At 47.0% G+C, this 23,912-nt stretch overlaps 2 protein-coding genes across 2 annotated transcripts; one reads left to right on the top strand and one right to left on the bottom strand.

Moving 5' to 3' along the window:
* Positions 1-83: 83 nt before the first annotated feature.
* Positions 84-9,645, bottom strand: shkbp1 (SH3KBP1 binding protein 1). Its single transcript, XM_084951835.1, has 17 exons — positions 9,453-9,645; positions 8,507-8,560; positions 8,186-8,231; positions 7,970-8,102; positions 7,806-7,886; positions 6,281-6,451; positions 6,044-6,134; positions 5,398-5,588; positions 5,173-5,288; positions 4,261-4,348; positions 3,916-4,032; positions 3,596-3,766; positions 3,273-3,428; positions 3,016-3,112; positions 2,447-2,631; positions 2,248-2,350; positions 84-2,049 (listed from the first exon to the last, which is right to left on the bottom strand). The coding sequence occupies exons 1-17, from the start codon at positions 9,506-9,508 to the stop codon at positions 1,329-1,331; spliced, it is 2,577 nt and encodes an 858-aa protein (XP_084807961.1). The 5' UTR covers positions 9,509-9,645; the 3' UTR covers positions 84-1,328.
* A 6,228-nt stretch (positions 9,646-15,873) lies between these two features.
* LOC146372811 (P2Y purinoceptor 14) lies at positions 15,874-23,631 on the top strand. Its single transcript, XM_084951188.1, has 2 exons — positions 15,874-15,972; positions 22,027-23,631. Exon 2 carries the CDS (start codon positions 22,029-22,031, stop codon positions 23,076-23,078), a length of 1,050 nt encoding a protein of 349 aa, XP_084807314.1. The 5' UTR covers positions 15,874-15,972; positions 22,027-22,028; the 3' UTR covers positions 23,079-23,631.
* Positions 23,632-23,912: the final 281 nt, after the last annotated feature.

Genomic DNA, 23,912 nt, shown 5'->3' with positions numbered 1-23,912 from the left:
GTAATCACCGGTTTACTCTGAGGCTTCTTGGAAATACATTTTCCCCTTAAAAGCACCAATGCAGCAGAAAAAGGACTCCGTGCTTTGAGTGATATATTATTGTTTATTATCGATTAGGATTATTAATGCATCATCAGGATTCATAGGTAACTTACAAAATCTGAGAAACAGTAGAAAGTCGTGAAAAATAATCGCCTGACAGCCCTGAACGCACCGTGAAGAAATAACAGGGGAGCTGCACCCCTAACATTCCTGTACTGGAGTCTCCCCCTGCTGGCAATAAAGTGTACTACAGAAAACCTAAACCGTTACACCCTCTGCACTCCCAGTGAAGGAGCTTCAAACGAGCTCAGAATTTAAATTTAAATTGGATTTTTGATATTTTGGTGACATGATGAGTTTGAAAACGTCCAGAGTAAACATGTAGAGTTCATAAAACCTTCAAAGGCTGTTTCAGAGACCTGAAGACCCCCAAACAGGGAAATGAGTCCTGATGCACACAGATTCAGTTCCCTTCAAATCGTTTCAGTTTTTGACCCTTTCATTATTTTATTTCATCTGCAACTGAGAAAAAAAATATAACTACCACACATGTTCAGACACTCGGCAATTCAAATATATTTAACTAAATATAAATGAATATTTAAAAAAAATGGAAATTAGTTTTTGTTCCAGGGAAGTTCCTGGAGATTTGGGGGAATTATCAGGTTTCCTCAAAGCAGCTGTGAGACGTTCAGGGTCGGAAAGTCAGCAAACATACAAATGAAATAAAAAGACAAAACTGTGAAGTCTGTTAGAAAAGTTAGAAAGAGTGCTGGTTAGAAAAGCTACAAACAGCAGGTCTTTGTGCTCGATCACCTGAGTCTCAGTTTGGGATTTTACTCTTTTAGCTCAGTTTTTGGTCTCCACCGCCTCCCGAAGGAAGCGTCCGTCTCTTCAGCTGCCAGAAGCTGAACTGTGACGTTACAGTGCGACAGGTTACTCTGATAACAGCGACGCATCAGCATGGCTGATGTGGTTCAAACAAACCCAGGCTTCCTACAGCAGCTCTGACCTGGTCTTCATCCTGTCACAACCATCTAATTCTAATTAAAAGACGCTTTTGTGCCAAAGAGGTTACTTCTCCTCGCCACGGGGCCTTGTTCTTGTTTTTACCTGAAATAAAGACTGAAGGTGGATCTGCAGCCGTTATCAACAACCACCGGAGGAGCTGATCGTATCATTTTCTTCTTCACGTCTCACCTGACAACAGCTTTTAGTCATGTTTTCAGTTTTTTTCAGCCATCGTGTGTCCACCTGAACCCGAAGCTCTCAGGCAGATCAGCCAATCAGAAGCTGGTCTCATTCATATGTGGTTTGGGGCTGGTGGGCGGGCCAGAAGGGGTGGGGCTGTCGGGACCTGGGGGACTCTCGGGGGTCCCCGAGGAATCAACGGGTGACGCCGCAGTGCTGCGGCGAGGGGAGACCGATGCCTGAGAACGGGTCGGGCTCACTGCTGCGGAGGCAGGGCTCGGCGGGGAAGCGGGTGAGGGCCTGCGGTGTAATGATGAAGAGGAGAGCGGTGACGAGGACAGTGATGATGGCGGTCCAGGTGAATGTCGAGCAACAGGGGGTACAGTGAAGGTGGGAGGGGTCCTAAGGCCGAATTTGGCCTCCAACTCACTGCACACCGCCAGGCTCCGCCTGATGCCCTCTGACCCCGGCGGGAACCCTGCGCTCACAGCCGCCTCTGAACCCTTGGCGAGCTCCTGGCAGCGCTCAACAAAGCTCCCCCTGCGCACAGACCCACATTCTTTGTCCCGGTCCAGATGCCTGAGGGGACGGGGGCTGCTGGTCTGGCTGGAGGTGGGGTAGGAGGGGCCTTGTTGCAGTCCAGGTGAAAGGCCAGCTTCTCGGGCAGGTTTAGCGAAGGGAACGGGGGGCGGAGCCTGGCGGGGGAGGCTGCCGTACAGCGACGCAGACGAACCCGAACCTCCGGCTGCACCTCGTCCTCCTCCCATAGAGCGAAGGTGCTCTGTCCTGAAGGCATCGCTGAGCTGAGAGTGAAGGCTGCAGGAACAGGAAGTGACACAAGTCAGCAACAACCACAGTAAGAGCATGATGTTTACGACTGTAAACGACCAATGGCATCCATCAAAGACGCGAGATTAGAAGTCATCTTTCAAAATAGAAACACCAAATACTTCCAGAAGAACGTGGACTCTGCATCACCCTGTGTGAATGAGGCTCAGTGTGAGGGAAGTCTACCTGCAGGTAGAAGCTCTGGGTGTGCTGTCAGGTGTTCTGGTCAGAGCCAGGTCGCACTGGTCCAGCAGCTCCAGCAGCTCCTCCTCTGTGGGTCCGCCCAGTGCTGCCAAACAGCCAATGAGAACCCATGTTGATCAGCTGCTAACTAATCGCAGAGCACAAAAAGTTGTTCCTGTACATCACGAGTCTGGAGTTTTACCTCTGATGTCGACCTTGCCGGCGATCTCCATGGCGGTGGTCAGGTCCCACATCTGGATGCTGCCGTTGCTGTGGCCGCTGAACAGGTAGCGACGCGGCCGAGAGCCGATGCGGCTCGAGCCCTCGCACTCGTGGACCATGAAGGCCGTGATGGAGGTCCCATCCACCGAACGCACCTCACATACCCTGACACACACACACACACGGTATTTTGGTCTTAACAGACGTTTGGTTCTAAACGTTCTTTAACCTTCAGTGTCACATGATCACACATCGTGTGCTCGCAGGTTGTTGTTCTGTTAGTATTATGTTTACTTTCCAACATGAACGTCAGTACTCTACACGCCAGTCGACAGACAGGCGGCGTGTTTTGTTACCTCCTTGTTGAGCCAATCTAACGCAGAGGACAGTGTTGTTGTTTTTAATTGTGTTGTTTATTTGTCTTTCATGCATGTATGGAACAGGAACAGCAGCTACTGTTACTGCAGGGGCGAACGGGGATCCTAATAAACTAAACTGACCACACACAGTTATAACCAGGTGGGTTACAAGTGTCTACGGCTGTCCCACCTCTTCCCATTGGAGGACAATCGGACGTAGAGTTTATCCGTGTCGGGAACGACTCTCTGGATAAACACCTGCTGATCGTCTCTCTCTCCATACGGCCCTGAAACCAACGAGACAATGAAATGAAAGGAGATCTGAAGAAATATGAAAAAGTAAAAGCTTGAATTGATCGTCTTTGATGAATTCCATCGCTTCATTACAGAAACAGAGCTACAGTCCTCAAACACTGCAGCTCTGACTGCGATCGGGGTGACAGTTACCGATCTCGGTGCCGGCGCTGCAGCCCCCGTGCCCGTCCACGTCGTCCAGGCTGAGGATCTTGAAGGAGGTGAGCGGCGTGGACCCCGGCTGGGTGGAGATCATGCCTCTGAAGCGAGTCACCGTCCACGTCCGCACGTGGTTGTTATCTGCACAAACTGAAGGACGACGATGAAGATGAGCTCAGAAACAACGACAGCAGGAACGAGCTGCAGACATCAGCTTAAACCCTGCATTCGACACAGAACGCCAGTTTCCAAGACGAGGCGATTCTCGTACCTGAGACGAGGCGATTCTCGTACCTGAGACGAGGCGATTCTCGTACCTGAGATGAGGTGCTTTTCCGACAGCATGATCTTGGTGACGGGGCTGCGGTGGACAGAGAAGGTCTGAAAAAGCTGAGGCCCTGAGCCGACGGTCTCTGGATGCTGAACGATGACTCGAACAGTCCCCGAGCTGGTCCCGTACGCAATCTCGATCCAGTTCCCGCTGTCACCTGAGCAAACCGGGCTAAGTGTGAGAAGGCTGCAGGAACATGAAAAATAAGACTTTCCCTGACTCGTCTTTAACAGACTGAGGTGAAGGAATGGAGAAAACTGACGCCCTGCAACGGTTATATTAGCAGCAGTGTTAGTGTCTCCGTACTTGTTTTGGGTGTGAGGTAGACGCTGAGAGCGGTGATGGCGTCTTCGGTCGGGTCTCTGTACAGCTCCGTCACCAGCAGGTCGTTATCCTTCATCCTCAGAGGAAACTTCTGAACATCTGACCAGCAAACAGGGACATCGTGAACAGCGGGGACTTTTTAAACATCTGTCAAGTCGTGAAGCCAAAGCCTCCAAATGAAAGCTGGTGAGAGTGGCCCACAGCATTTACTGAACAGATTCAGGTTCTGGTTGGTATATTAATGACCACGACCCAACAATCTGATGAATTTATACTCGTACTGAGCAGTTTTCAGTTGATCCGACTCATCAATCTGCAGCTTCTTACCGATGTAGTAGATGGAGCCGTTGTTGCAGCCCAGGATAAGGAAGGAGCCGGCGGTGTCGTAGCTGCTGATGGGAACCACATCCTGGTTCTGCAAAGGTCACAGAGAACGTGTGAAGCAGACCGATAACCACCTGAAACAGACTTGGTCCAATCAGCTCCCTCGGCAGGTGTTCAGGCTTCAGCACGTTTCGACCTCGCTTCCACTGAAGCAGCACCCGTACCGCATCTAAAACCTGCTGCTCTCACTGCAGCCACAGCTCTCCTCAGAGGGGGTCACGGGACCCTGCAGCCAGTCCGGTGGATTGACTCCACGGCTGTGGCACGTCTCGGAAGCTCGGCGACACATGACCCAGGTCTCTGGTTAGACCGCCACAAGACCCCGTGAGCACGAGACTCAAAGCAGACATTTCCATTTAATGAGCTTTAGAAACAGATGAGGCGCTGCTAAAAACAGGCACGATTTAACATGAACGTGTAGTTTTACAGTCAGTCGTTTTAAACGCGACTGTCACAGAAAGGTCGGTAACACTGACGAACCAAAGGTTAGCCCCCTGACTCATGGACACTTCTAATGCTCATCACTCCGTTTTTCCAGACGAACCTCTAAGAGCTTAAACGCCGCGCTGCGCGCCCGACCGGACGCTCTGATGAGACGCTTTATGGTGAGGCAGCGAGCGGGATTCTCCTCCCAAACATCACGTAACGTTCAACATCAGGCCTTTCCAAACGCAGGCTGGCTCTGAACGAGGTGGCAAACGCACGTCTCAGTTTTCGGTCTGCCGCCACCTGGGGGCGGTGCCACAAACACGATGAACAGCTGACATGCTCTCCAGGTTACGTTTAAGAGGCGAGAGACTCTTTGAGACAAACCGTGGGCGATCACCGCGACCATCTGAGAGCGTCTCCACCCACCTGCCAGTGTTTGGTGACTGCGTTCCACACCCCCACCTTCCCCGTGTGGCTGGTGGCGATGAGCTGGTTACCAACAAAGAAGAGAGCCTCAGCGGGGACATTGAGACTGAAGACGCCTGCGGGGAGGGAGAAACACGTTTGTTTGTTGTTACTGGGAACGTTCCCCGAGCGGCTCATCAAACCTACGTCCCGATTCCCGGGAACACTGCGCGCAGAAACTCGTACCGATTTCATTGCCGTTGCCATCGGGGCAAATGGACCAGAGGATGATCTCCGTCACCGAGGCGACAGCCACCATCTTGTCGTTGTCTCCCAGCGACCCGCCCATCACTTTGGCGTTGAGCGCGACTCTGTCGATCATCCAGTCGAGGCGGGGAGAGGTGAAGACCTGCTGCCACCCGGTCGACTCCTTCACCCTGAGAGAGGAGGCGGGAAGAAGGAGGAGGCAGGAGGAGAGGGACAGCCAATCAGAAGACAGTTAGCTTACAGTGGGAAGAGCTAAAACAGCTTTTCCCCCCCACTTCTCTGACAGACTACAAACTGACGGGACGACTCGGTATGGAATAAGGATTATTGGGCCTTGGCCCGATTATTAGCTAATCTGAGATTAACGCAAACCTCAGACTACAGTCAAATTTAAACGGGGTGATAAATGACCTGTGACCTGCAGTTAAAGGTGTGTGAGAGCACGCAGCAGTGACCTGTGTGCACGTGTGTGTCTGTGCGTCTCTCTAAGGAGGCACGAGATTTTACTGAAACCGTTACAGATGCTCGGACGGAGGTGTGGATGCAGCAGGATGTGCCGATGTGTCTGAGCCGCTCCCAGTCATGTGAAAACAAATAAACAACAGAGGTCATGTGACGCGTTTACCTGTAGCAGACCACGAACTGCGCGTAGGCCACAGCGATCCAGTTATGATGGCCGCAGATGATCCGAACCATGCCGGGGTCAGATGAGTGCCCTGAACACACACACACACACACACACACACACACACACACACACACACACACACACACACACACACACACACACAAATGAAACTCCCACCACGTCCCTCCGATCTTAAAAAAATAACAATAAAGCAGCATTATTTAACGTGCCGACCTCCTGACGTCCTCTCCTCGTTTATGCCTCTTCCCAGTATCCCAGAATTCCCGAGGTTCGGAGGCATCGTGTTGCTGCGTCGGACCGGCGCTCGCTCTACAGGAACAACGCGGCCCGCCATGAACTGCGACCCGGCCACGCTGTGACGGTTCCGACGCTTCGCCGGGTGCACTGGGACAACACAGACAGAAGGAGCTGTGAATCAGGATCACGCCTCCACATTTCAGTTAGAAACAGGACATTAATTATATTTGCATCATTTTATGTGAGAACTGCCATAAAAACATGATTGAAGGCACTTTAAAAAAACTGAATAAAAAGAAGTGATGAGTAGGGATGGGTACCGGTATCCGGTGCCATGATGGTACCGGTTCTGACATAAACGGTAGTAACCAGACCGAAAAGCAGCGCACATTTCGGTGCTTTTTTTTCCTGAGCTGTGATACACTTTAGATTCTAGCCAATCACTTTACGTTTCCGAGGATAGTAGGCGGGTCCAGGTACGTACGTTCTTTTAGAGCAGAGCTACAGATTAAAAATGCCCAAGGCGAAGCGGTCAAAGTCTGGCTGTACTTCACAGCAAAATATGCAAACTCAGCAGCCTGCAACAAGTGCTTTAAGCTGATACTGTCAAAGGAGGTAACACCTCAAATCTGATGAAACACCTGGCGACGCATAGCGTTTTTTTTAAAGCCGAGAAATGCGCCGTATTTGATAGTTTGCTGCGAGACCTCACACCGAGCACATCTACTGCGGGTGTGGTGCCTGTTATCGGACCCGGAGTTAGCAACATCCCCCAAAAACCCGAAGAGGAGAGTCCTGGCCCCTAGCCCTGCCAGTGTAGCAGAAATGATGAGGATGATGATGCAGCAGCAGCCGCTCTTCTCTGCGTGAGTAGCTTAATGTTGTTCCTGTGTAATTTACGTTGAGTAGGCTAACCACGTTATTACATTAATGCATGTAAGGTGAACTAGCAAACATCATCATAGCTACATGCGGCTGTCTTCTTGTTTGATGGCAGATGCTCCCTTCACCCTGGCCAAAAAGGCTAAAATGACCAAAGAAAAAGTGGAAAACAGTTAAACATGAGAGCTTTTTGGACAAAGTTTGTGTTCTCCATTCTTTAAGCACCGGTTTGAGCACCGTTTAAGCACCGGCACCGTTTCAAAAGTACCGGTTTGGCACCGGTATCGGATAAAACCTAAACGATACCCATCCCTAGTGATGAGCCTCCTGCGGCACATTTTATCTGAAACAGAAAAGATTTCGTTATTTTAATCATAACAACTTTTTAAGTTTGCAATGATTTGTATATAATAAATACAGAAATGCTCACATTGTATGAATATTTTACCTGATAAAGCATTTTAAAGTTTTTTTAAGATATCTGATTTCAAATTTTTTTAAAATGGGTTACATTTTTATAGAAAGCATCCTAACACCTGCATAAATTATGTGTTGTGTATTTAAACTTCCTGAAGGCCCTGTCAGATGAGGGTCAGGTGTGCTGTGAGGACAGGTGTACCTGCAGGCGGCAGGTAACCGTTGAAAAGCACGTTTCCGCAGGACGACCGGTCCAGCTCGTCACACAGCTGCAGCTTACGCACTGTTCCAAAAACAAAGTGATGAAGAACGTTTAGCGACGTCTGCGGCTTTACGTGCTCAGCTCAGAGTGCAGTCCAGCCTCACCGAGCGGTGTGATGCCGTAGAACTCGGCCTCGTGCATGAGCATGTGCACGTTGATGGAGCGTGGGTGGAGCTCTTTGGTCCGCAGGAAGTTGAGGATGGGCGCGAACAGGGAGGGGTCCCTGTCGATGAAGATCTACAGCGAGAGAGGAGGGACAAACGCAGTTATCGCGAGGAGGAAAAGCATGCGGGGACGTGAGGAAGAGGAGCTTTACTTACAGCTCCAGTTTCATCCTTCAGAGTCGAGATCCGGCCGCTCAAAAGGCTGAAGAGAAAAACCCCAAAGAAACCATCAAGACGTCAGAAACTTTCAAAATACAAGAACCAGTCCAGTCACATCTGCCTTTCATTTCACTTACACGACAATTTCATCACATCACAGACTAGCTCACGTACGCATATTAACATGCACGTTTCTGCACACATTTGACCAAATAAGCAGACTTTTAGCATGTCCAGCTTTTAGGGAGTAAAGTACATGTAGTCCAGAGAAAGAAACCTAAAAGCCCCCGACAGCCAGGGTCTCCCTCTCTGACCCACCTGGAGAAAAAGGAGTCAGGGACCCAGGTGAGCGTCTGGCGGGAGGTGCTGAACCTGAAAGCAAACACACTTGTTGACTCTTGTGTTGTCATAAAACAACAGAAATAACAGCAGTGTGAACAGCTCCCCTCTCCTCCTCCTCACTGACCTTTCACTCCTTATCTGACCCTGGTGATACCTGCGCCTCGTGCACGGAGTCACAGGTGCACATTACAGTCTAATGAGCACCGAGAAACTTTTACATCCGTTTTTACTAACGGACATGAAACTGTTGCCCTGCTGCGCTCCAGCACGCTGTGATTTCCTGCATCCGTGTCTTGGTTAAAGATCAATATTTTATCACTAAACACTGAATAAAAATCGAGCGATGAGCTTCAGTCTTTATAAACACTCCTGACTTAAACAGTCCCTCTGCCTGACTCTGTGACATGTTTAATAGGTGAACATGTACCTGACATCACCTGCCTTTCAACAAAAGACAAACCTGTTTTGCTAACTTCAACAGTTCCATTGTCGGACAGCATAGTTTTAACTTATTTACGTTAAACGGGCCAAATATAAACTCTTACTAAAGTAAATCTGAACTTTATTATTTATTCGTCGTTTATATGTTTAATGTGCGCAGTACAACTAGCTTACAGCGGCTCGTTTCCTGTTTCTCTCCTCTGTGCCAGGTTCAGGTGTGAGCAAAGTTATGCTAGCTAACAATAACAGTGCGGGGCTGGAAAAACTCACAAAGCGCGAAACACGGACTTTATAACCGGGTTAAAAACATCTAAAGTATACTGTGCAATAGAAGGGTTATAAAACGTGTTTAATGTCTTAGCGCAGAGATACTTTAGAGAACATTACTACACAATGATACTGGAAGCAGTCTGTCCGATAATGGATCCTCCCGTGTTAGCCGCGAGAGCTAGCCGGGTTAGCAGCCACTCCCGGGTCTCACCTCTTCCCTCCGACGTTCAGGTGGATGATGTCCCCGCTCCTCGCCGTGGTGGACATCCTCTAAAGGCCTGGAGACTCCGACAATGACCGCCAAAGACACAGTTTTAATCCATTTTTCGGTGATAAACTCCGTTTCCGTTGTGCTTTAAGCCGGCTTCCGGAGGTCGGACAGAGGGGCGGGGCATAATGGCCGCGTTATGGCCTCGGTCTACCCGCGGAGAAACCCGGCCGGGAGCGCCGGATCCGGGGCGCACAATGAACCAAAGCCCGGAGTCTGACTGGATCAGGACCGAAGACCAGTTCCTGGGAGAAAACAGAAGAAAACAAAATGAAGACTTGTTTTTAAAGGTAAATAGAAACAAAGTTAATTGATTAAAAACTAAAAAGAGATAAGGAATACTGGAGTATGTTTAATTTTAAAGTCAAAGCCTGCACCTCTGCATTTAGTATCTTTGTTTCTTTACACGCAAATCAATTCAGAAAACTTTTTGGCTTTTTGAAAACTGTAAATATTATTCAATAGGGCATATTATTATTATTATTATTATTATTGTTGTTGTTGTCGTTGTTGTTGTTGTTATTGTTATGGCCTATATACATAACACTATTTATACCAATTCTATGTGCAATAACTCAACTGTATATACATAACACTATTTATTACATATTACTTACGGCTTGTATATTGTACATTTTATATATATATATGTTTTTCCCTATGTTAATACTGTCCATATGTACATAGCGCTGCAGAACTGTACCCCACCCCCAGCATGTTTACACTGAGTAGGAGATGCTCTGTATCTCATTGTACAACTGTATAGTGACAATAAAGGCATTCTATTCTATTCTATTCTATTTAAAATATTGTATGTAAATATAACCGATGAGCCCAAGCCCAGAGGTAAATGTCCGACAGAATGGCTGAAAAGAAAAGAAAGAAGCGGCTGCAGGGGTTCATTCAAAGTTCAGACCTCAGCCTGACTGAGATGCTGTGCTGGGACCGTTGTTGTGCATGAATGCTGCAGACCTCAGTCAGCTGAAGCATCGCTGTGAAGTAGAGTGAGAGACACAGGAAACCATTACCTGAACTTCCACCTGCTGCTAATGGTACTTCTACAAATGGTAAATGGACTGCTGCTTATATGCTGTAAAAGTGCTCAATAAATCACGCATGAATAACTAATAAACATTAAATATGACTAAATATGAAACCTCGAGCTGTGGCCGAGTGTATTGAAGAGAAGCACAGCAACTTTTATTTTTGATATTATATGCACAAAATAGCAGAAAATCAGTATAAAATGACCTCTTCAAATGAAAGAACAAAATATATTCAGGTCATTTTTCTGATGTCAGCCTCTGATGTTTAAAGTGAATGTGCTGCAGCTCTCCACTACTCCACTCCTTCAGTCCTGTTCTCGTGACTGTAAATGAAACCAATCAGAGAAAATCTGCAGACTTCAGAATATGAAAAGAAATGAAACTAAATGAAAGTGTGGGGAGTGTGCAGAGGCTCTGTAGAGGGACAGACTTCACGAAGGGGATATAAATGGTAAATGGCCTGTACTTGTAGAGTGCTTTACTAGTCCCTAAGGACCCCAAAGCACTTCACACACACATTCACACACTGGTGATGGCAGCTACATTGTAGCCACAGCCACCCTGGGGCGCACTGACAGAGGCGAGGCTGCCGGACACATCTTTGAAACATGTTAGTGTGCAAAAGAGTGAAATCTGAAGGAGATCTAATAGTTTTTCACAAACAGCACAGTATTTCACAAAAGTCTTTTCAGGATGAAATCATGTAACAGACTTATTCTTGGAATAATTCAATGAGCAAACCAGACCAACATGTGTCGACTCCAAGTCTGCATCAGGGTCTGACAAATACAATCATTCAGGATTAAACACCAGCCCTGGGCGACAAACACCTGTGGTGAAGTATTTTAACCACTAGAGGGCGCAAAAATTAAAGTGTGAGGCCCAGACAAATCCAAACTGTAACAAAACCTCAGCAGAAGTTATTAATTATATTAATATTATTATTAATTATAAAAGCGAGTCTAAGAAAAAGGTAAATTCTGAATATTCTGCTAACTGTCGTGTTTGATTTCCTCCGAGGACGGCAGGTGTCCACAGTCAGGACAGACTGACAGATTCAGAGGCTTTCCACATCTGATGATACACCAGGACAAGTTCAGCGATACATGAAGAAGAGCTACGCAGGACCAGCTGAGAGATGAAGAGCATAGCCAGGCTGTTCTGTCTGCTTCACCCAGTTTCCTTCTGGCAAAGGTACCCTCACTGCCATACTGAGAAAGTTTCTTCCCCCAGGCTGTCCAGCTATCTTAGTGAGGACCTTCATTGACATAATGGTTTCCCTGGCCCCTTACCCTAACCCTAACCATTAAAAATTAATGCCTAACCCTAAACCATAACCTAATTGTAACCCTGACACTAAAACCACATTTTGAGCCTCAAAAAGGCTTCAAACTTGTGAGGACCAGTGTGTGTGTGTCCTCACAAGTGACTGTTGGTTCTCACAAGTATAGTAGAATGCAGATTTTGGTCCTCACAAAGATAGCTAGACAGGAACACACACACACACACACACACACACACACACTGAGTTACTTTTGCACAGCCCACTGTCATCGTTGCACTTTTCTTTTGTACTTCTGTCTGCTGTTGCACTGTTTTTGTTTTGTTTTAGCAGTTTTTGCACACTTGCACTTTCTGTGGTCCCATGTTTGTCTGTCATCTGTAGCACTGTGGTCTTGGACGAACGTTGTCTCATTTCACTGTGCACATGGCTGGAATGACAATAAAGCCACTGGACTTTTTATCTCTCCATAATCCATCCTGTTAGTTAGGGTTAAACTAACGTGTTCAGAGTGGGATGGGCTGTTTGTCAGTGGTGGGAAGCAACGGTTGCGGCGCCCTCTATAGTAAAAGGCAGAGCCCCGTCAGCGAGCCCGGCTTAATACAAAGAGGTAGACATGTGAAATCATCCTAAAGCAACCTCACAGTTTCCAAGACAGCGTGAATGTGACTAAATAGTAAATGGCCTGTATTTGTATAGCGCTTTACTTAGTCCCTAAGGACCCCAAAGCGCTTTACACTACATTCAGTCAGTCACACACTGGTGATGGCAGCTACATTGTAGCTACAGCCACCCTGGGGCGCACTGACAGAGGCGAGGCTGCCAGACACTGGCGCCACCGGGCCCTCTGACCACCACCAGTACGCAACGGGTGAAGCGTCTTGCCCAAGGACACAACGACCGAGACTGTCGGAGCCGGGGCTCGAACTGGCAACTTTCCGGTTACAAGACGAACTGCCAACTCCTGAGCCACGATCGCCCCGATAAAACCATGGCCTCTGCTGTTAGCGCTAACCACGAGGATTTATTCACAGTCTGCTGCTGTACAGAACAAATGTAGGTTACCATACAAAAACAAATGTGAGTGAGTGTAAATGCGCGGTGAGCGCAGCGCAGCAGGGCTGCGTTCACTGGGCGCGCGTCCCTGCAGCTGTGCAGATGTTTAGTGTTGTTTCAGCTCAAATGACAGAGATGCTCCACTTCCTCCTCTCGTGTCTGATATCTTCCTCCTCCCTGCTGGATTCCTCTTCCTCCCATTCTCCTGCAGAGCGAGGCAGCGTGGGCGGACGCAGCAGGACCGAAGATGACAAAGAAACAAACTGCTGGACCGGTCAACAGAAAATCCCCCAGAAATGTTTGTGTACACATCGGCACATGACCGCCGCTGTCACGATAACTATTCTTCACTGTATCCACAGCTCTGTCTACAAAGGTGCCTCGATGAGCATCATTTAGAAAAGACTTTTTTCATTTTGCAGAAAGTCTAAAAGATGTTGTATTAATCAAAGATGCATCTCTACATTCATCGATGGCATACAGAGAATCAATGTGTGGAAGAAAGAACTGCTTCAAACGTGATTTGGTATGAATGTAACACAAAGGAACAGTTTTTATACTTTGAATGTTGTGTTTGGGCAGTGGCACAGTGTGGTTTGGATTTTGTGTTAAATCTCGGTGAAAATCGTGACTGAAGTTACGAAGCATCTCACCCAAACACCATCTACTGTAGTTACGACGGTCGACACTCAGCGGTCGGCCCAGTCTCCATTAGCTTCATTGCTACATTGCTCACGTCCACCATATTGGCCATGATTCACCCACTGAGCGCTGAGGAAACGTCGGGTTGGCAGGGCTTCCTGGAGGCTCTGCAGACTGTGCTTTGGACAGCCCACAGTGTCTCATGTTTGTCTGCAAATACTCGCTAACGACGCTAGTAAAACTTAAAGTGTGACTCAAACCAGAAATAAAGGATCAACTTCAAAACCTCCACGCTGCAAAGACAAAACTTAGTTTGAACAATTTTCCATTTGCAGTCTACGGCACGCTCCCCAGCTTTCATAGACAATCCTTTGAAAGTACGACTGCAGCAACATGCTACTGATGAACGCAATCACAAAGACGAGTACAGGTTTTCCTTAGCAACAGGTGGTTTCCAGGAGTCACTAACTGGTCTGGAGACCTTTGACTGGGACTCCAGCAGTACATCACCCACTCGCAGCCTGGTTTGGGGCCTTATTCTCTTGATCTCACCCGTAACCATAATTGTCACCAACCAAAGCTGTGGACGAGTTAAAGTCACATGGTCAACATGCAAAACCGCAAATTGCACAGGGGCAGCTCACCCTGCTGTGCAGACCTGCATCCAGTCAGAAGATTAAGACAGCGTGCCGTAAACATGAAGCGTCTGCTAATTAGAAACCACACCCTAAAAACACGGGTTAAAATCCTAAAATGACTTCCTGTGGGTGATACGAGTGGATGGATGAACTTTAGCGTTACTGCACCTGATGCACAATAAACCCAAAGAAAGATTTGAAGTGGACGGCGAGGTGCAGGAGGAGCCCCCATCATAGTGGAACAAAGGAAGAGAGGGAGAGATCTAAAAGGCTAAAATTGGAAAACACTGGAGCTAAAAAAAGATGAAGTGAGAACATCTGCCCTGAAATAGTCTGAAACGCATCCTGTTATCTGCTCAGAGCAACAGGTGAACAGTGCAGGACAAAACTCTGCACTCGGGTTTCTGCCTCCATGTCCTGTTTGGCCATCTTTGAATTCGAGGTTCTGATAGATGTAAAGCAGCTGTTTCATATTTCACATCTTCACTAATTTCATGCAAACCAACAGAACATTTTGCACAACAGACCCGGAATTAAAAACAAGCTTCAATTAAAGAACCAACAGTTACAAGAACAAAGGAAACAGAACGAAGAGGCTGAGACGAGCAAAAATAACGCAGGGTGCAGGCCGGGGGGGGGGGGCAAAGGTCTAAAGCTCAACAGGAAGAAGGTTAGAAGCTTACAAGAAATGCAAACTTGGAACGAGAAGTGTTTACAGAAGGGATTCACCCGAAAACAAGGACGTACACAACAGTGACAACAGAACGAAGCTGGCAGGAAGCAAAGTCAGGACAGAAAACTGTGAAACTCAGTTTAAAACATGACAGGAAAAAACAAAAATCCCTGCAGATTAAAAAAGTTCAGATGAAGCTGAGAAGCAAACTTTCAGCTCATGTTGGCTTCGTGTCGGCTCAGGTCTTTCATTTCTAAGGCAAATGTTTAAACCACAAATCAAAGAGGCAAAAGTCGCACTAACTGCTCGCTTCAAATCGGCCAATCGCGTGGCAGCGCCTCAGTGCACTCAGGCACGTAGATGCATTTTTTTGGACACCCGTGGCATGTGAAGAGTTCTGGTTTTAAATCTTGTCACAGTTCAGAGACGGCACTGTGAAGGAGTTGCTCTCATGACACATCGAGCGATGCCATTGGTCAGCCAATCCAGCCACATCACATTTTTGGATGGTTGCTTAGAGCAGGTAGTAGAGTACTCGGTACCAGGTACCTACACCTATGGAAACCCTGAGAGTCGAGGCGAGTACGCACTGATGGAAAAGGGCAAAGTGAGACAACCCCAACAGGAATGGATTTACAGCTGCAGGCCGCTGACATTTTCCTTCCTCGTCTTTGGCAGCATGAGGTCATGACACTGTGTTTGGGTCTGATACCAGCAGGTTGCACCTCCGACTGTCACCGACGCCCTGACGCTGTACCAGCTGCTGCAGTGAAACGGACTCGCCTGCTGCATCAGTTTTTCTCTGCAGAGTTCAAACGACGGGGCATCCTTTCATTTGTCATGCAGAGGCCTCACCAGTGTGTTGTAACATGCAACAGTCAGAGCAGGGTTATCATGTTTGCATAGACGTGTTAGTCAGACACAGAGAAGGAGGGCTCCTCTACGGGGGGGGGGGGGGGGGGGGTTAGAGAGAGAGAGAGAGAGGAAGTGGAGTCCACTGCAGACTATAACAGCTCAGACTCTCAGCTGTCAGCAGCACTTCAGCTTCCCATTCACAGAGCAGGAAAGCAGACCACAGGTGAAGGCAACATCTGTATGGGAGCCTGAGGAACATCTGGAGTTTATGGTGAGAGAACCATCTGATGCACCTTTAAGCTGATGATAGAGCGTTGTTATTGGGTCAGTCTGTGATTAATGTAAGAGAGGTGTAGCTGTAGAGGCGTGGTGCGTGTGGAGGCAGCGTGGTGGACCTCGGCTCACCGAGGCTCCGGAGCCCGAAGAAGCAGTAAAACCTGCCGGAGGCTCAAACAAACTGTTTCGGGATAAATCCGTCACAGGGGAAGAATGCTCCACCACGCTGCTCTCTGCTCGCTCAGCAGCTGCTTCATGTGACTTTGTTCTGTGTTCAGAGCGCTTCTTACTTATAAAACTTTGTGGATGTTGTAAAGGTTATTTTTCTGCTGAGTGAAGGAAACATTAACACACGATTTGACCTTTCAGCTGCAAACCTGAGTGATGCAACTCTGACATTTAGATAACATTAGCTCACATCGGTGCGGGCCAACTTATTACACGCACAGAAAACACTCAAAACTTTTTTTTCTTTAAATATCTCAGAGGAAGGAAGGAAGGAAGGAAGGAAGGAAGGAAGGAAGGGAGATTAGAAGTGATCAAACATCAGAAGAACTCAGAAAGTTTTAGAAAACTGAAAAAGCGCATCACCATCAGATAAGGACGTTTGTCTGTAATCTCCTCAGCTAATGGGGATATTTGTCATGAGTGTGAACAGCAGATGTAAACGCCCACGCTGTGGTGATGCGTTGCTCCCAGCTGCTGTAAGAAAGAGCGAAGTGTGAGGGCAGAAGCTGCGCTCTCCTGCAGCATGCATGGATAAAACAAACACACGGAGAGCAGGATGTTCAAAAGAGGTCAAAGGTGCAAATGACTCAGATGAAATCAAAAGTTTTGCTCTAAACGAGCGGCTGCAGAAAGATTTTCAGCAGCCAACTGTAACCTCGGTTGTGGTTTCCACATTAATATAAGTGTGCCAGCTGTTGCTCGCTTATATCTGCACAGGCTGGCGGTATGTGCTGTTTTATTAATGTCGTTTCATCCAGCAGGTTTCTGTTTGGTTTACTGATTCAAGAATGTGGAAACATGTCACGTAATGTCAACAGTATGAGAAAACGAGTCGGAGCCCAAAAACAAACACAAACAAACTCATAAACACGCACAAACACACGTCAGGATGTAACGGCGCACTAACGCAGGAGCCCGAGCGCGAGGACAGATTCTGCTGCAGGACGCACAGTTTACAGAAATATAACAGTCAGAGCTGCAAGGAAAATCACTTCTGTAACATGACAGAGACTGACTTCATGTTTTACTCAGAAATCCTTCAGTCATGTTTTGTGTCAGTTTGATCTTTTATTTCTGACCACAGAGTCAAAAACAGGGTTTTTACTGATGCTGCAGAGGAAGAGCCGCTGGTTTGTGGTCGAGCTGCAGTGAAGATTCAGATGAAGTGATGTGGTCATGTTTTCATGCTAAACCAAAAGGTTCTTTTTCTTAACCTACATGCGTGTGTTTGTGTGTGTGTGTGTGTGTGTGTGTGTGTGTGTGGGTGCGTTCACATGCATGCTGAGAAGTGGAAAAAACAGCGACCAAAGAAATGACAGCAACACACCATCCACACCGCCAAAGGTATCAAAAAAACCACAGAGAGTTAACGTGTGGATTCATTTCTTCTCACATCCCCAAACTCGTGAGGATGTGTCGACAAATCTATACATACTGGTTACATACTGGTTACATACTGGTTACATACTGGTCCTGGTCAGTTATCGGTCATCTTTTCAGAGCCCAGATTAGCAGAATATCTGGTTTTGTTGTGCTTGTAGTTTTTTCTGGTTTACTCTTTGCTGGGTCGCCTGTTTCCCCTCCTTCCTTCAGCTTGTTGTTAGTTTGTTTCTGGTTTTCACTTTGATCTGTTGCAGCTGACGCGTTTAAGTTTGATTTAACGAGTTTAAAGTGCTAAAAATAAAGCTGTGGCCAGCAACTAGCAACAACTACCCACAGTCTGTAATATTTTTATATTCTACATAGATCTGCTCTGTGAAAGTCTCTCACTGGAGTAGGTGTCACACAATTGGTCGGTTTGGTGCAGGAAAAGAGTGAAAGTCTGACTCGGAAAGCCTGGATAAACAGAGGCCGCTGATAACCACCGTCAGCGTAGCTGCTGTCTCTGACTTTGGTCGACTGGGCTAACACAGAGGCAGCCTGGCTGCGTCTGTCCTGCTCTGCAAGCTGGTACCTAATGTCCTTTAATGCACATATTAAACAAATATGTAAGACTGCTTTCTTCCACTTGTGCAACATCTCTAAAATTAGAAATATCCTGTCTCAGAGTGACGCTGAAAAACTAGTTCATGCATTTATTACTTCCAGGCTGGACGACTGTAATTCATTATTATCAGGAAGTCCTAAAAACTCGCTGAAAAGCCTTCAGTTAATCCAACATGCTGCTTTGGATTCAGGAGACAGAGACTAGCTCTACTGTTAAGATTAAGTTTTTAACTTCCCCCTTTGGTAAATCTTATCCTTAGACCTGGATTAGGTGACCTTAGGTGGCCTCAGTGTGGTCTTCTGCTGCTGAAGCCCATCTGCCTCATGGTTTAACATGCTGTGTGCTTTGGTCCAGCAGTCAGTCCACAGTGGATAAAGAAACAGCCTGATACAGAAACCTGTTTCAGTCTTTGTGGACTGGGTGGGGTGAATTTCTATTTGTAATAACAGCATTGATGTAGTCCTGTCACAGGAGGCCCGGAGCGATGTGCTTGGCCTCGTCTGCACCAATCAAAGTCATTGACACTGAAACCTTCACTGTTTGTGCCCGACAAACACTGTGTGGTTCAGACCATCCAGGAAATGGATGCTCTTGTTTTACTGAGTATGAGTGTTTTACTATCCTGTTAGAATGAATGGGGTCTGCGGGTCTGTGTGATGCAAACACACAGTTTAACAACGTTGCTGTTAGACTGTCAGCTGAGAACTTTGCACCTCACTCTGTTTCAAACTGGTGACCTCTACGAGGAAAAGGCCAGCGTAGCAAATGTGGAGCCCATGTTTCAGACTTTTGTTAAACTGACCAATGGTTTTATCGTTTCCTGGTTCTAAGACGTTTTGTGATGTCAGACATCATTTGGTCGTGAGTCACATAAAGCAGAGCATCATCAGCATAGATACCTCCACCTTTGGCACCATCAGTACCTTTCTGGACCTACAGGAGAGTTTAGCTTTAAAACCACCAACAGAAACACTGGATCTGATTCGTGAGAGCTTCAGTTTCAAAGAAGTGAGTTTGTTTCCATGACTGTTTTCATGGCGCCGGTGAGGTCGGCTGCCGTCACGACTGCTCCGACCACCTTTTCTTTGTTTTTGTTTTTTAAGTTAGTTTTCAGCGTTTTTAAATCGGCAAAATCATCACCATGGGGTACATTAGGTATGACAGTGACACTCTTGTTAAAAAAAATAAATAAAGCTGCTGTTATTGTATATATATATTTATATTTCTTCATACATTCTTATATATTTCTATACTGTGTATTTTGTTCTACAGTTATTTTATTTTCAACTTTAAGTTATATATTTTATCTTATTCTTTCCCAGTTAAATTGACCCTTTTTAATTTTCATATTTATTTCCTATCTTATTCATAGCCTTTTCATTTTTCTTTAGGTCACGAGCAGTTGTGTAAACATTTCACTGCATATCGTACTGTGTATGACCGTGTATGTGACAAATAAAATTTGAATTTGAATTTGAGTCACAGCAAACAAACAAATGCTCAGGTATGACATCGGGGAGCTGGATGAGACTCATTTACTTAACAAATGATTCCTGTAAATGTTTACAGCCTTCACACAATGGCTGGAGTTATAAGCAAACTTCCCTTTAAGTCTCATAAATATGAAATATCAGTGAAGGTCCTGCACCACGTCCTGTGCCTGTCAAGGGTAAAAGCAGAAGTGTTGCAGCTGTTATTGCATAATCAGCATCCTCTCAGTGTGTATGATCAGATACTACAGATGCTAACTTTGGGAACTTGTATCCCAAAAGAATGCAGAGTCCACGAAGTCCAGGACGCAGGTCCAGGAACCGGGCTTAGCTAACATCTCTGAGCTGAGCTCTGGGTTTTCTGTTCCTGAGTGTGTTACAGTGGACATGAAACATGTTTAAAGGCTAATTTCCCTCCTCGCCTCCTGCTCTAAAAAACTGTCTTATTTAAGTCCGTCTGTGAAGCTGACGTCTTCAGAGTTTGTAGCGCCATCTTGTGCCACTACAGTGCTGTCATGTGGTTGGTTGGTTGGTTGCCACTAACAGACTTACATTAGCTTATGTTAGCTAACTAGTGATAGAATCAATGATGCAGTGGAAAACAAGGAAACTAAACTAAAAGCAGTCTAAGGGTCACTTTTGCGCTGCCCGTGGCAGCAGAAGTGGGTTTGATCTTAAACCGTCCACACCCGTCAGCAGTAAGTGGTTCTCCACCCCTCGCTAGCTGCACTGAAACAGGAAAATCCACCTGTTAGCTGTAATGTTTGTGTTTGTAGCGCTCTTTATGAATGTGGAGGAGAGTGAAGTGCACCGCTGGTTTACCAAGCTCCAGCACCCCCTTAGGTTTGCTTGGGGTTGCAGACGAGCAGTGCAGGTAGCTGGCAGAGCAGATGTTCATAAGATGTAATCAGCATTATTTTAAGCAATGTTAAAGTCTTAGCCCTGCAACTAGGGCTGGGTATCGTCACTGATTTCTAGAATTGATTCGATTCACAAGGTCCCGAATTGATTCAATCCTCGATTCGATTCGATTCTAATTGAATCGGGGAAATTTTGCCTCAGACAGTCAGAAATATTATAATTATAAAAGAGTGAATTGATGGTTAAAGTCTAATTTAACATGAAGTTATATCAGGGTAAAGTCTGGGGAATCCTGGTATCAGCGCTCCGTTGATAGTGGATTCCTTTCCCAGGTTTATTTTTGAACTCAGAGTTTGTTGAGCCTGCTTCCTGGAGTGATGCGATGTCAAAAAACTTTAACAATGTCGTCTATGTTTGTTCTTGTTCTCTGAAAAGACCCACGTAAGGGTCGATAATATAACACGTTGGTGCATTTAGAGTAAATCCACACGAAGTCGACATGATCGTCCCCTGTGGCTCGCTCTGAGCTGCAGCAAACAAAGGAACAGGCCATTTATTGGTGGCTCTGGCACAGGAAGTAAACATCCTCGTTCTAAAGCTGTGGGCATTCAGTGGCTTTATGAGACAATCAGCAATGTGGAGACGGTAGGAAATGAGGAACAGCACACTGCAGGGACACGCCACACGCTGCCTGATCAGGAGTTTAGCTGCTTCTCTGAAATGGAAACTGCTGTCTGATCGTTCTTCATATCGGCTCTTCTGATCCACAGTGGAAGTGTCCATCTCCACACAGGATTTCTTATTCCACTAACAGCTTCTGTTGACTGGTGTAGGTGCACAAGAAACCAAATAGTGTTTCAGGTGGAATTAAAGCCAGCAGGTTGTGTGGTTAGCGCAGGAATGATCACTAGCAGAAATCTGAGGTTAAAAATAACTTTACTAGCACGGGAACACGCGATGCAGCCGGTGCTGTCCTGTCAAACCCGACCGTAAGTGTTTTCACAGCGCAGATGAAGGACGAGAGCGCTGTGTGTTGGACTGGGATGAATCAGGATCGGAGGGAAGTGTGCGTGACGAGCAGGACAAAGGAAGCGTCCGTGAAACCTTGTTTGTGCACGTGCCCAGTGTAAACAGAGCAGCCTGCGTTCACTGCATGAACAGAAACAACGTAACACTGAACATGGGTTAAAGCACAAATGCAGATTCAGGCCTTCAGCGGTCGTTACTTTGTGCTCTGTCATAACGCCATGACACCGCTGTGGTCATTCATTTATTCTCTGCATGCAGACAGTCTGCAGAGTCTGTCAGTGGAAATCAAACACTGACCACAGAGAGTCTGTGAACCTCCTCCAAGTGACGATTACGTTTATCACTCATTTCAAAGAGAATGGTTCTGCAGGTGGAGCCACAGAGCGTCACCTCCCGCTCACTGATTTTTCCTGTAATCGTCCTAAAGCTTGTACTGTGTTCTTCGTGTTTTCAGGGATGGCTCACAACAACTCCACCAGCCTACTGTCCAACCAGACGGCAGACTTCAACAGCGTCTTCACCCTGAAGATCCTGCCCCTGCTCTACTTTGTGATCTTTCTGGTGGGTTTGCTTCTGAATGGCGGAGCCGCCTGTATCTTCTTCAGAGTGCCCGCCGACTCTGGGCTGGTGGTCTACCTGAAGAACATGGTGGTGGCCGACCTCCTCATGCTGTGCACCTACCCGTTCAGGATCGTGGCTCAGCTGGAACTCGGCGGCTGGTACATCCACGTGATCGTCTGCCGCTACAGCGCTGTGATCTTCTACTGCTCCATGTACATGGGGATCCTCTTCATGGGCTTAATTAGCCTCGAGCGCTACGTCAAGATTGTCCGAACCTCCCCCTCCTCCATCACCACCACCTCCTGCAGGACAAGAGTAGCCAGGATCTTTTCCCTGCACCACCTGCAGAACCCCAAGTGTGCCCGGGTGTTGGCCGTCCTCTCTTGGACCCTCCTCACCGTTTTCCTCATGCCCAACAGCTTGCTGACGAGCAAGGAAGCCAACGAGGAAAACGCCCGCAAGTGCATGGATCTGAAGACGGCGCTGGGCAAAGAGTGGCACCGGGTGTCCTCGATCTTCAGCGTCTCAATGTTCTGGGTGACTCTGGCGGTCCTCGCCTTCTGCTATGCCTCCATCTCCCGCCGCATCTACCAGTCGTACCGCCGGGTTCGCTGCGATAACAGCGACGTCTGCCGCAAGTCCAACCGGAGCATCTTCAGCATCCTGGTGGTGTTCTTCATCTGCTTCGTGCCGTACCACGTGTGCCGCATCCCCTACACGCTGAGCCAGATGCCGGAGTCGGGCTTCAGCCGGTACGCCCGCTTCCTGCTGCTGCAGGTGAAAGAGGGGACGCTCTTCCTGTCAGCACTCAATGTCTGCCTCGACCCCGTCATCTACTTCCTCATGTGCCGAACCTTCAGAGAATCACTGCTGAGAAAAGTGTCGCGGCGAGAGAGGAGGAGGAGGAGGTCCCTGACCACGGCGCAGAGTCTGAGCAACATTTAGGAGGCGAGGAGAGGAGACAAGGCAAATAAGGCAGAGGCAAGGAGAGGAGAAGACCCCTGAGGAGATGTGAGGAGACGCAAAACCTAAATGTTGAAGCTGAAATCATGTATTTTTTTTATTTGCTGTAATAAAACTGCTCTCTTCTGTTTGTTTCTCGGTCTGATAGAAAAGTGTGTAAATCAGGAGTTTTATGTGTAAAATAGAAAGAGACATGAATGTATATTTTTATTCCTTTATGTGTACATAAGAGAAGTATTCAGAGCTTCAGTTCTTGGTTTTATTTATTGTTCTGACCAAAAGCAGGACAGAGAGGACAGGAAAGGTCAGCGAGGAAGAGGAAGTGTTGACGTGGAAGTGAAACTGAACTGTGATGAGTGGGCATCAAACCTGCAGCATTAAAGTCCGTTCATGCAGAATCTGCTGATTTGCTCACGAGTCGCCTCTTTTTAGAAGCTCGTGTCAAACCGCAGGACGAGCAGCAATCTGACCGTGATGTCATAGTGTTCCTGCTGTCAGAGTCATTACAACTGCTTTATGACGTCTGTATTTTAAATAAAGCTTTTCTTTCTTCTAAAATAACTCCTATTTAGTCATGTTTTTATTCTCTGCTCACTGCAGCTGATGCCTCTCTGCTGCCATCAGGTGGTCATATCTGTCATTACATGTTTGTTTGCAGGTACACGAGGAGCAGCAGAGGCAGAGTGGGATAAAAAAATATTAATAACTATTTTGCTGACATTTTAAAATCCCTCTTTTTAAAGTAAATTAAATGAGGTGATAGTACCTGTTCCTCAAAAACACAAAGTTAAAGGGGAAAAATGGAGTGTAATGGAA

Source organism: Perissodus microlepis, chromosome 14 (assembly GCF_051167445.1).
Source record: "Perissodus microlepis isolate ML-2025 ecotype Zambia chromosome 14, ASM5116744v1, whole genome shotgun sequence".
Lineage (NCBI taxonomy): Eukaryota > Metazoa > Chordata > Actinopteri > Cichliformes > Cichlidae > Perissodus > Perissodus microlepis.
Note: the sequence above shows the minus strand (reverse complement) of the source record. Positions and strands in the feature narration are given on the sequence as shown.

Excerpts from the sequence above, each read along its gene's own strand:
- shkbp1 (XM_084951835.1), bottom strand. The coding sequence starts at position 9,508 with ATGTCCACCACGGCGAGGAGCGGGGACATCATCCACCTGAACGTCGGA. Across the intron at positions 8,561-9,452 it reads CTGAACGTCGGAGGGAAGAG|GTTCAGCACCTCCCGCCAGA; the intron begins GTGAGACCCGGG and ends GTTTGCTTTCAG. Across the intron at positions 8,103-8,185 it reads TGAAGGATGAAACTGGAGCT|ATCTTCATCGACAGGGACCC; the intron begins GTAAGTAAAGCT and ends CTCTCGCTGTAG.
- LOC146372811 (XM_084951188.1), top strand. The coding sequence starts at position 22,029 with ATGGCTCACAACAACTCCACCAGCCTACTGTCCAACCAGACGGCAGAC.